Here is a 13230-nt window from a genome sequence, read left to right as displayed (position 1 = left end):
CTCTGTTAAGAAAGTTACTGAAAGCTGGAGTTTTGAATCAGCAGGTCAACTTATAACAGTAAAACCTTTTTCTGTTCTGTAATTAGTTCACTGCTTGTAATTAAACAAAGAACTTAGTCTTAACCAGTTTGGAAACTGACACTTTTAGACAATAAAAGCTAATTATTTTTCATATGCATTTTGTAAGATACCAAGCTCTAGTGTGCAGCAGGTGACAGTGTAATATTCAGTTCCATGAAGTCTCTTAGTTATCACATGTCAATGTGCCACACGTTAATCATCTACGTGTGAGTAGTTCCCCTACCTCTTTTTGTTTGATACTTCCATCCTGAAATTTCTGTTAACATCATACCCTCTTTTGATGTACTATTAACATGATTTAATAACCAACTTCATATAATGAAAATCAAATCACTTGCATGTCTGAAGTCTTAAATTTGTTGCCTTCAGAGACTTTCAAAGTTGTGTAATGCGATGCAACTGTAGAAAGCCCTTAATGAAATGAGAATATTTTAAATGAGCTTAAAGAAAATTTACGAAACCAAGGGGGCAACTGATAGAAATGCATATGATGATCTGAAATCCCTAGCTTATGGAACCAGCATTGCCTTCTGGTAGAAGAGAGGCAAGGAGTGGAGAAAGACTATGGCAAAAGTCAGCAAAGACCTCAGGTCGTGGGACACCTGTTGCCAATATATTGGAAGAAAGTGCCAGAGATTTGAGTGGTGACAGGAGAAAATTGTTTTATCTTGTGGCCAAAGTCAGTGTTTTTTTTGCAATTTTGGTGCTATTTTCGTCATCGCGTCAAAGTGCATTACATGGGAAATGAAATGTCTTAAGATTATATGTGAACTAAATGAAATGTCTTAAGATTATATCTGAACCTCAGTGTTCAGGAGACTATAAGTCAAAATTCAGTTTTAACATTCCATAACTATCAGATAAAAATAATAGTAAACTGCTGTCCTCAGATTTATAACATTTTCTATATGGCAAAATTAGAAATTTCATAATTTCTCAAAAAAAAAAAAAAAAAAAAAAAAAACTGATATTGCTTTATTTGACAAACTGCTACTTTTGCATTATCATTTTTGAGAATTTTTTTGTACTTGGGTATGAGGTGACGTTTCCTCTGTGTTGTAGCCTTAAGTCTCTCTTACTTCAACCTGTTCCTCTCTTGTGCGAGAAGGAGCCTCTGGTTTTGAATGCTAGTGGTTTTGCCACTGTGTGTTTTCCTCTGTTACTACCCAATCAGTAAATTTTCACTATCTAACTTAAAATTGCTGATGATGATGCATGATGATTCCATGTTTAATATTATAATTATTGCTAGTGTATGTACTGGGAAAAAAATGAAGCTAAATGGATTGGCAACAAATTTTGTCAATCATTTTTCATACTGTAGCAAATGAAAATGTATGAAGGAAATTCACAAATACTCCACTTCATTTATTTTGTAATGAAAAGTTCACAGTATGTATGTTTGCTTTTCCGTTCGCAGAAAATTTTTACTTGCTTCAGAACAGGATTCACAGGGGCAATAGTCCGTGAATTGTGTTGATTTATTCAAACTACTTGTTAGTTGATATTTCATGTGCCAATCCAGTGTTGGCACATTGGCTACGTGTTGGCTGTGGATTAATCAGACAGGTTAATATGTGTGTGTGTGGGGGGGGGGGGGGGGGGTAATACTGTTTACCATGTGACTCGATGATAAAGAGATACTTCATGGACTGGGCTGCTGAGAGTGTGTCAACAGCTGTATTGCATGAGCAGCGCAAGTGAACTAATGCTTTGTTGTTACATTTTCAGTAAACAATTTGTACATGATATTGAAAGCTCTGATTGGACGAGTTTGGTTCCAAGTTCTGAAGTATCAACTAACAAGTAATTTTAAACAGGCATTAATCATTAAGTACTCTAATTCACTAATATTACTGCTTCCATTAAAGAGCATTGTTCTATTAGCATTGAAGAAGTAATGAGTTTCCAGGGGACACACTGTTTTTTGTTGTGTTGCTTACCCGACTGACTGTATATTAAATCATTTTTGTAATTTTCCCCCTAGGCCAATGGTGATGCTGCACAAGGAGTTTATGCTGGAGGTGTACAGGGAGCAGCTGCTGATGTTGGTCTTTTCATCAAGGATCATGCTTATTAATTTCCCAAAAGCAAAAAATAAAATAAGAACTATGGGTAGACTATATGTGGGTCACAAAGGCCGTGCCGTGAACACCATCTGGAAAAAAAAATACATAAAGTTTGTAATAACATTTGACGCATTTTTTCCTATTTTAGATGGTTAACTCAAGTAATCAGTGTTAATGGAGTCCAGTTTTAGCTTACACTTGTACATGTGACCGTCATGTCTTATACTGACGGTTTTACCAGTTGTGATTTGCTGTTGTGATCAATTTACAGAGGATAGGTATGAATATATATACAACAATCATATAAATGAATAATATATATGTATACATAAAAGAAACTATATAGATTTCAGATACGTGTTTAACATTTTCTTCTAGTTGTTTACCTGTTGCAAAAGTGAAAAATGGAAAGCAGAAATGCAGCTGTAAAATTATGTAACCTATAAGAAACTGTGTGTATATATTTCCTTAGTATTTTCTGTATGTATCCACAGTGCTTCTTGGTTACCTATGCTATTGTCGATGTCAAGAAAAGAACAAGTCACTATTGTATCAATTCTCCTGTGTAAGACAACCAACCCTTGTAAATGCTGTGGAGGAAGGTCAATAAAAGTCTTTGAACATCAAGAGTTTACACACAAGCCCTGAAAAACATACTTGACTTTCCCCACATCCAAGTAAAATGTGTTCCTATATTTAACAAAAAAATTAAATTGGAAGACAAGAATACATTCCTAAAAAATAAAACAAACTTAAGATTACCATCATATGCCTGACAGATATTGATTCTTTGTTGTTCATAAAACAGTGAAGAAAATTGTATATTCAATTATAAGCCCATGTAGACATTCATAGTTTCATATTCCCCACTCCCATACCCTTCCAGAATCCCAACATTAACCACCATTTCAAATTTTACTTGCATTCTGCTGCTTCCACGTCATAACAAATATAGTAACCTTTTAAATTACCCATTATATGTTACTGATAGAGGCAACATGTCACACTTAAGGTGGCCATTAATCCCCAAAGAATATCATAAATACCATCACAGATAAGTGCAGCAGTGCTAGGCAATATTGGTTCATATCAGAAGTCTCTATTTGATGTTTTCTCAGATCACATCACGTAAAACATTTTGTATTCATTTTGATGCCCATGGTTAAAATACCTTCAGCTACTCAACAGGTCTAATTTTTGAAAATACAAGTATGTATGTTGTTGTTGTTGTTGTTGTTGTTGTTACCTTCATTCCAAATATTGGCTTTGCAGTTCTAGACACTGTGCTTAGTTGAATTATGGGCTAAAAACACAAGTTTGTCTTTTTGGATAAAATTTGTGTGTCAATTTTGTGTATGAAATGTTTGTAATCAATCTTATAAGGGGACACCACCATTTGTTTTAAGGAATTATTTAGGTTCTTGGGCCTCTTCAATGAAGAACTCACCTGTTCACCCCATTTGAAGCATCTCAAAGCAAAACTCTAAAGGCTGCCAACATCTTAAAGTGCCTTAATGGCATATCCGTAGAAGTCACATTGACAAAATGGACTATCATTGTCATTTGCTCAGCAGGTTGGCCCTGTTATTTTACAAAGCCTTAGGTCATACTTACACTACTGCTGCATTCTATATATTGGGCCACATTCACGATGAGGGCCTTAGACTGGTGACAAACACCCCATACCCAGGCTCTGTGCTTCTGCTGGGGAGTTGCCTCTAAAGATCCAGCAGAAGTTCCACATGCTGTGGCATGCATATAATGACCAACCAATCCACCAAATATCTTATTGTCCGAGCATCAGCAGAACAAATGTGTGCATTGCAGAAGAGCAACAAGACTGTTTGGGTTTGAAGCAAAGGAACAGCTTGCAGAACTCTGTGAGGCAAATCAAATATTTTCCCTGGTTAGTAGCGAGTCCAAGATTGTTTCTCAATTTAAAAAAAATGCACGAAATTGTCCTCAGATTTTATTTTTAAACAAGCCTTTTTAATGAGCATGTTTAAAGAGCCCTGAAATTTAAGTATTTACACTGATGGATCCAAGCAGGGCCATAAGGGTGATATTGTTGGGTGCTCAGTAGTGTCCTCTGTTTGTTTTCAGTATTACAATTCCAAATATAGTCTTTTATGGAGAGCTCTATGTAATGCTAAAGACACAGGAGTAAAGGAGATGCAATAGATGGAATAACTTTCCCCTATGCTATGATTCCTTGAGTACTCTACAGGCTATTTATCAGATGTACGCAGCAAAGTGATCCAAAACGTACAAGACACTCTCCACATACTATGACATCAAGGGAAAGAAGTAACAATCTGTTAAATACCTGGCTTATGGGGATTCTTGGAAACGAGCACGTTAACACGGACACTTGCAAGGAAAGTAATGTGCTGCCCTTCTCTGTCTCTTGATTTCTATTACCTTGTTGTTGACTCTGAGGAGTTGAGTATCAGTGGGGAAATGTGTGGCTGGAGGAATAACGTGGCAGATTAAGGCTCATAGTTGAAGCCTACAGAGCGATCATGGTTCCAGTGACAGATGGGGAGAGAAGTGGCAAATACACGACTGAGAACAGGGAGCTGTTCTGTGACACATAGGCAAGTTCCTGATAGGAGGACCCACCAGTGTCTGGTGCTTGCAGCAGAGCAATGGTGACAGGCCACATCTTACTTAATTGCACTTTATGTTTTGACAAAATGGCAGCAATTTTGACATCCATATGTATGGAGGAAATCACTGTAAATGTCTTACAGAGGAAAATTTAGCAGAGTGTGTGTGTGTGTGTGTGTGTGTGTGTGTGTGTGTGTGTGTGTGTGTGTGTGAGAGAGAGAGAGAGAGAGAGAGAGAGAGAGAGAGAGAGAGAGAGAGAGAGAGATTTTGGCTGGCACCAGAAAAAATGGACATAACGTAGAGGCCTGTGTTATATGGAGGAATGTTACAAAGAGGTTTCACTGTATAGCACAGTTACTCAACATTTACTTGTCCTCGCCATGTCTGGCTTTTCTCCTATTGTTTTTTAGTAGTCAACCAGCTACACAAATCGGGGAATTACTTCTAGTGTATTATGCTATGTCTTGTTTCACTTACTGTTACAGATTTATGTAAATGAACATGCAAGTAGATATATACACTCCAAAATGTGAATTTTTATCATTGTTGATAAGCAACTGCTATATCTGTTGTCATTGTCTGTCTGTCTTAATTGTGTAATATGTGTCCATGGGCCATGGTCAGAAGGAGATTGTGTGTGAGGAAAGACTTTAGCAGTTAGTTCATATTCTACACGGATACTGATAGCCATGCCATTGAATGCACTGAAATCACCACCACCACTACCACCACCCCCACCATGCTAGCTTCCTTTCTGTAGCTCTGCTGTGTACGCCTTCCACCTCTCAGCATATCCTGTTTTTAGTTGAGGCATGCCATCTGAGCTCTGTATGTTCATTCAGCTGCTTGTATTTTCTCTGAAGGTTTTGCATCTTCCCCATAGTGATGGATGCTTCTAAAATTTTTCATATATCCTCTGTTTGTTCCTGCTTTGCCATTTAGCACTTCCTCTAAGCTTCATTTCTAGGTATCTGTATTTTCTGTTGCCCACTTCATTTACTGGAATTTTATACTTTGTTTTTGTCCATTTAATTCAGTGTGTCGTATTAAATGAAGGTTCGTGCTAGGATTTATTTCACTTAATTCCTCAGTTGCTATCACTATTTTACCTCTCAAAGTTATGATTTTATATTGTGTGTTACTCTTTTCCCTTATTTCAACCAACCATTGCCAATGATTCCTTTGAAACTCTCAACTTTTCCAGATCCCATCTCCTTTTTACAATCTTAATTTTAGTCTGCAGGTTATAACCTCCCCCTTCCTAATCGGCCTACTGGACTGCGATACAACTGACTGCGTTCACATATGCCTAATGAAATTTTACAGTTAGTAAGACTATCGTTATTGAAGGAAAAGTGTACATCAGGCTCTTCTGAAGGAAGAATCTATTATAAACTTAACCTAAATACTGATGATAATTTTGAACCACAAAGGGAGAAAAAGGGTACCACGTAATATTTACTACAAAAATCACTGATAATACAAAGAAAACACTAATTAGCTAAAAAAGGGGGATAATTAAATGGTCACCAGCCTGCTAGGGCAGTGAATCTCCAGAATCTTGAGAAAGGTAATGGCAAAGAAATTTAAGCAAATAATCACTGGCATGGCAATAGAAGGTTGTCACGCTTTTCCACAGCACAACAGTTCACGAGAAATTAAATGAATCAGAAAGCACTGAGTTTGCAGTTACTCATTCTGAAATACTAAATTTTGAAAGTAACAATAAATGAAAAAACTGGTTAAATAAATGACTGGCTTAACTTAAACTTTGTTATATAAAAAAATTACATTCAATAACCTCAGTGTAACGTAATGCAAAATTTAGGAAGAGGCAAGCAATTTACTTTTGATTATTGAAAGATTGAACTAAATTTACTTTAAGCAAATGATCAAGTGGTTTTACTTTTAAAATATCGACTATAAAACACATACCAAGCCAGCAGAAGTCACTCGCCAAGCTAAATACAGAGTAAATCAAATTGCGCACGCTTAATTTGTGCTTTATCTGTAGTTATTAATTTTGCCAGTGAAATTTTACTTTCCTAAGTACCCTCTGTTATGCAATACAAGAATGAGCAGTTACTGTGGCAGAAAATTTAGACTGAAACTAGATTGTAGCAAACACACTTCCTGGCAATAAATAGTTAATCACGTTCATATTCTTATGACACTTGGTGGTTGCACGGAAAGTAAAGGGACCCTGTTCGGTAATAATGTCTGAGGACAATGACAACACGGGTGCCCTACAAGTTTTAACTATTGCAAGTTATTATTCAAGTTATTCATACTTTGTGAAAGAAATGTTAATGGGCAAAACTCCTACATTACTGTATTTGTCAGTTAACAGTAGTACGATGTTGTAGCTGTGCGGACGACGAAGAAAGTAGCCGATGACAATGCTGTGCTGCTGTTGTGGATGCTGCTACTGTTCAATGAGAAGAACTCCAAGTCGTCTCCAGAGCCACGTATTGTTACGGGACAGGCAATAGTTGGAATTGCAGGTTCCCCTGCCTGTCCACTCCTACCGTGCCCTCTATACTCGGGGGCTAACCAGTCAGGTGTGTGTACATTAGTGCGAGTGTCGCTGCACTCTGCGGCAGTGGGAGAGCTTAACAAACACTTCTGCACTCTTTCATGACTCGAGCTGCTGTGTTTCCTCTCTGCTCACAACGCGACTCAAATAAAAAATGGCGTAACTACTACCATTTCATCATTGCTACCCATACATTTCCATAAAGTTCCCTTTGCTGTTACCCAGTAATTCACAATATTTTCATTGTAATTACAATCAGTTATATACAGTCAAAAATAAATACACTAGTACATAGATTACGTATTAAATATAGTTTCTGTAATACAGCTTACGGCTTCAGAATCAAAAGTACAGTGCAAGTTATCAACAGATATTAAACGGCAAAAATTTTGGATGGTGCAGAAGGTATTTTATCTGCATTTTCTGTGTTACAAGGTCATAACCAGTACACTGTGGTAGTGCCCACATCTGCCTCTGCAAATGTTTTCCAGTTTAAGGTCTGCTTTTAACATCACTCTCTTACTATTGTATAATCCATCTGAAACCTCTGGGGTCTCCAGACCCCTTCCACATACACAACCTTCTTTCATGATTTTAAATTGTGTGTATGCAATAATTAAATACAGCGGTGTGCAGAATAACAAGTGGCACCTGAAGGTAAGTAATGGCCAGCCATAGTGTCTCGTAATTTTAGTGTTCTCAATTGGGTTTTCTCTTCAGTATATTAGTAGATGCAACTCATACGACTGGTTTGAGCCACACCTTATTACTCTTCATAAATCTAGTGAATGGAATGATATGAAATGATTGTATGGTATTGATGGCTGGGAGTCCCCACCTGGGGAAGTTTGGCTACAGAGTTGCAAGTCTTTTCAGTTGACGCCAAATTGGGCGACCTATGTATAGGTATTGGTGGTGGTGGGTGGTGGTGGTGGTGGTGGTGGTGGTGGTGACGACGACGATTATAACACAGCACCCACTCCCCAAGTGAAGAAAATCTCGCAACATGGCTAGGAATCGAACCCAGATCCGCTGTGTGGCAGTCAGATGCACTGACCACTAGCCAGTGTGGCAAACCCACAAATCTAGTATTAATTATGAGAATATCAATCTTATTGTTCTGGTAGTGAGTAACTCTTGTTCCATGATTGCTCTTAAGCCAACCCTGAAACTAACAAAAGATCAATTTTGCTACTACAATACTGATAGTGCATATAATTTTTTAAAGCTGGTATTTTGAGGCCAGCTTTGACATGACACGTTGTTCTAGGAATCCACAGTGTGAAGTTCTCCACTCTAAAGGATAAAAGTATTGAGGAATCAGTTGTATACCTCTGCCTCTATAAGATTTTTTTCCCAATGTGCACTGTGTGCAACAGCGAAATAAATGATTAAATTGGAAAGACTCAGTGCACACATGGAGATGCTTTTGTTCAGAACAGATGTCTATAACAATACAAAGCGTTTTGAAAGTTTCTACAGTGAACTGAGTAACTTAGAGATTATTTCAGTGTGTGTACTAACTGTTAATAAATGATCTTTAAGTTCCACATCTGATTATTCAGCAGGTCAGGTACCCATAATCCACAACTTGTCTCTTTTAAGACACTCACCCAACAAACTTTAAGTTTACAGCTGATAACTGAAGAAACAGCTGAGCTATGTATTAAACTGTATGTTGAGTAAGAACCTTTAGGAAGAACTAAAGGTGGTAATAATAGCAACAATAATATAATGGTGTGTTCTAAAGGAGTGAGTAGGAAAGGTGAGTATATTTTCAAAGCTTGGGTATTACAGGACCCATGCAGTCACTTGGACACCAAAGTGGAAGCTGACTGGCAGACTACTGAAAGTGGTAGAATGCTTGCTCCACTTCTGACAGTTTATGTTGCTGGAATAATGAAGAATATCAAGTGATCATCCCTGTTTTCTCAAAGGCAATGCACATAATTATCTGCCTATATTGCTGATGCCAGTCTGCCAGAATTATGGAACTCATTTTATTGTACAGAAAATGGAAATTTCCTCTGTAGGAATCAACAAGGAGGAATCTTATGAATCTTGTTTCATTCTGTTTGCCATCAGATCTGGGCAGTGGCGCTCAAGTTGATGTATTTCTTGGTTTCTGGAAGTGATTAAGCACAGTTCCACACTACTGCTTAGTGAACAAAATATGAGCTTATTAAGCCTCATAACAGCTTTGGGACTGGATTCAGAATTCCACAGCAGATGGAACTCAAAATAAAATAAAAGGGCTAAATCATCAGATGTAAAAATAACTTTGGGAGTGCCCCAAGAGGTGTGAAAGGGCCATTACTGTTCACATGTATGGATAACCTAGAAGATACTGCTAGAAGCTCTGTTATAGGCTATTTACAGAAAATGTTCTGGATTATGGGAATGAAGGATATTTTGTAGGGAGAGTTCCCAAAAGTGCAGTTCATAAAAGCCGCTGTTGGTGGGAAGACTACAGATGGCACAAGCTGTGTAGCAGTTGTTGAAGTCTAGCACATCATGTTGTACAGTGTGCTTGGCAGCTGGGTGGTCCTGTTGTCTCTTGGCCACAGTTTGGTGGTGGCCATCACGTTACTTGTCATGCCCATATATAATGCTGCACAGTGGTTGGAGCTAAGATTGTAGATTACATGGCTGCTTTCACAGGTGCCCCTGCAAAATAGTGGTTGGAGCTAAGATTGTAGACCACATGGCTGCTTTCACAGATGCCCCTGCTTTGATGGGTTAGTAAGTGCCTGTGACTGGACTGGAGTGGTGGCAGGATGTATGGGACAGGTCTTGCATCTAGATCTGTTATAGTTACTCAAAAACCTTTCAGAGACCACGATTGAGCTGCTCCTGTTCTAAGTGGTAACTTGGCTGGCCAGTGGGTATGTGGAGGATGGTAGGTGACTGGGGCGACAAGGGGTGGGAAATCTGCCTCTGGACAAGATGGTGAGGGTACTTTCAGTCCGTGAAGGCCTCAGTGAGACCCTCGGCTTATTTGGAGAGGGACTGCTCATTAGTGCAGATGAAACAACTGCCAGTGGCTCAGCTGTGTACAAGGGACTTCTTGATGTTTAATGGGTGGCAGCTGTCGAAATGGAAGTATTGTTGGTGGTTGGTAGGTCTGATGTGGACTGCCTTGGTTCACATCCATGGAGCCATCCGTGAGGTAGACATCAAGGAAGGTGGCTCGTTGGCCTGAGCAGGACCGAGTGAAGTGAACGGAGGAGAAAGTGGCGAGATTCTGGAGAATTGTGGCTAGGGTGCCCTCACCCTTGGTCCAGATAACAGAGATGTCATCAGCGAACTAACAAGTGGAGGAGTCTGTGACTCCGGATGGTTAGGAAGGATTCCTCTAGATGTTTCTTGAATTGGTGGGCATAGGATGGTGTCGTGTAAGTGCCCACTGCTGTACCAGGTATTTGTTAGTAGATGATGCCTTCAAAGGAGAAGTAATTGTGAGTGAGGGTATAGTTGGTCATGTTACCAGTAAGGAGGTTGTGGGTTTAGCGCAAGTCAGGCATTGGGGAAGGTAATGTTAATGGTGGGCATTGTAGATGTTATTGTGGAGGGACGTGGCATCAAACAGTGATGAGCATGGCTGTGGGTGACAAAGGGAGAGGAAATGTGGAGAGATGGGTGAGGAACTGGTTAATGTCTTTTATATAGGTCATAAAAATTACGTATACAATATTTTAGATGTAAGGAGAGAAAAAACCTTTTTTATGAAGCAAAAATGTCACAGGTTCACTGTTTTCCTGCTAAGGGTCCATGAAGGTTTTGACACATGATTGGATATGCTGTTAAAACTGCATTGTGGTGAATACTGAAGATGCTGGTGACCTATAGTTTTCTTTTTGTGTGGCAAGGTGAAGTGTTGATGTATGAGACAGACATTCTAAAAGAGCTGGTTGCAAATTTGGCTGAAGCTACAGCCATTATCTGCGAAACACCTGGTTGTTTTGAGCATGTTAGGCAATCATTAACATGCAAATACCAGCTATGCACTGATGTAAACAGACAAAATTTTCAACTCATCTCTAAAACAATATTCACCACACAGCAGTTTGAACACTATATCTGTTGTTAGCATCTAGTCCTCATGGACCACTAGTGGGGAAATAGTGCATCTGTGACATTAGTCTCACATAAGAAAGTGTTTCTTTTCGTCTCATCTAAAATCACCAAACTTTGGTTTACATAGTTCTTATGCACCCAGTATAGGAGGGTAAGTTGCAGATAACTGGCCGAAGGCACTGATTCATGAGGGCAGAGATTGTCTCTGTGGGGATCACATCAAGGGTTTCAGTCTGGAAGGTGCGCTGCAGGAATTTGGGATTGTAGACCAGGATTATTTTACAGATGGAGCAAAGATAGTGCGAGGAGGCTTGAGCCTGAATTCCATGGTTTGGCAAGACTAGGTTGGTGAACACTATGGACTGACAGAACTTGGAACAGGTAGAGTTCACTGTGGAAGGATGGGTTGCAGCCAGAGAGATGCAATTCACTGGTCAGGCCATTAGGGGGGGGGGGGGGGGGGAGGGGTTCCATGAATTAGGCAACAAAGTAGGAACAGTATGTGGGACTGGGTTCTGGTTAGGGGTAGGTTGGTTGGTTGGTTTGGGGAAGTAGACCAGACAGCGAGGTCATCGGTCTCATCGGATTAGGGAAGGACGGGGAAGGAAGTCGGCCGTGCCCTTTGAAAGGAACCATCCCGGCATTTGCCTGGAGCGATTTAGGGAAATCACGGAAAACCTAAATCAGGATGGCCGGACGCGGGATTGAACCGTCGTCCTCCCGAATGCGAGTCCAGTGTCTAACCACTGCGCCACCTCGCTCGGTGGTTAGGGGTAGGGATGAGATTTTCACACATATGTAGGTATTGATTAGGAAATGAGACAAAGCCTGCCTTCCCATCACAGTGGCTATGTGAAACACTTGTAATTAGTGAAGCCTGACAATGTCAGGAAGGAGATAGCCGTCTTAATGTAATTTATTAAATAAAAATTTTTAATGTGAAAACTTTTCATGCCTAAACCACAATTTTCATTATACAATTAAAACATGATGACTGGTTTCAGTTGCTGTCTGCAACCATCCTCAGATTATTCAAATCATAAAAAAAATTGAATATGTATTGAAAAACATCATCATTAACTACAATCATGCAATGACATGCATTCACATTATAGGCCAACAAGACTAGCCTGTAAATTACTGTCATTTCTGAGTTACAGGTTAATCGGTTTGTTTAAATAAAAACCCTCAATTTCACAATATCTGGCTTCAATACATTTCATTTTGCATTGTAGTTTTTGAATTCGTGTTACTTACAGACTGTTCTCTGTTGTCTAGCAATGTACTATGAACTGAATGCAATGAGATTCACTCAAAAACTTCCTTCGACAGTCAGACAGTAATTAACTATTTTCTTTATAGAGTTATAGACTTTGCTTACAATGGAAAATTATATATTTTAATGTATGGGTAAGGCTTATACACCGCATAAAATCAAATATACAGAATTGAAGAGTACAGAATTACTTCTTATTTTGAGCCACACACACACACACACACACACACACACACACACACACACTCTCTCTCTCTCTCTCTCTCTCTCTCTCTCTCTCTCTTTCATAAATGGAAACAGATAACTCGACAAGTGAGAGTATTTCAAAGATAATCTTTGCACCAAAAAGGTAACGCATACTACAGTCAATTGCTGGATCCGTTATTCTGAAGCAGCTTCCCCCCTCCCCGAATGTTGTGGAGCAACAAGAAAAAAGGGAATTTATACTTAATTTGCCGGCTGGCTGTTGCGCAGATAGCTGGCTGAGGTGCCAGTGCGGCTGCCAGATGCGGCTACACTGTGGATGCTAGCTGTTGAAGGAGGGTGTTAACAGCAGGTAAAGTCTGCGGGTGTCTCCACAC

General features: G+C 39.3%; 1 protein-coding gene across 4 annotated transcripts in view; it reads left to right on the top strand.

Annotated features, from left to right (window-relative positions):
• The window catches only part of LOC126100279 (fructose-bisphosphate aldolase-like), a 150964-nt gene extending 148704 nt beyond the window's left edge, over positions 1–2260 (top strand). For all 4 annotated transcript variants that reach the window (XM_049910877.1, XM_049910880.1, XM_049910878.1 and 1 more), the window contains one exon: positions 2069–2260. Coding sequence is in view for 1 of the 4 variants with exons in the window: in XM_049910880.1 (XP_049766837.1) it covers positions 2069–2161 (93 nt within the window). In the remaining 3 variants the exon portion in view is untranslated. The remainder of the gene's footprint in view (positions 1–2068) is intronic.
• Positions 2261–13230: the final 10970 nt, after the last annotated feature.

The sequence above is a fragment of the Schistocerca cancellata genome, chromosome 9 (assembly GCF_023864275.1).
Source record: "Schistocerca cancellata isolate TAMUIC-IGC-003103 chromosome 9, iqSchCanc2.1, whole genome shotgun sequence".
Taxonomy (NCBI): domain Eukaryota; kingdom Metazoa; phylum Arthropoda; class Insecta; order Orthoptera; family Acrididae; genus Schistocerca; species Schistocerca cancellata.
This window is presented reverse-complemented; position numbering and strand designations above follow the sequence as displayed.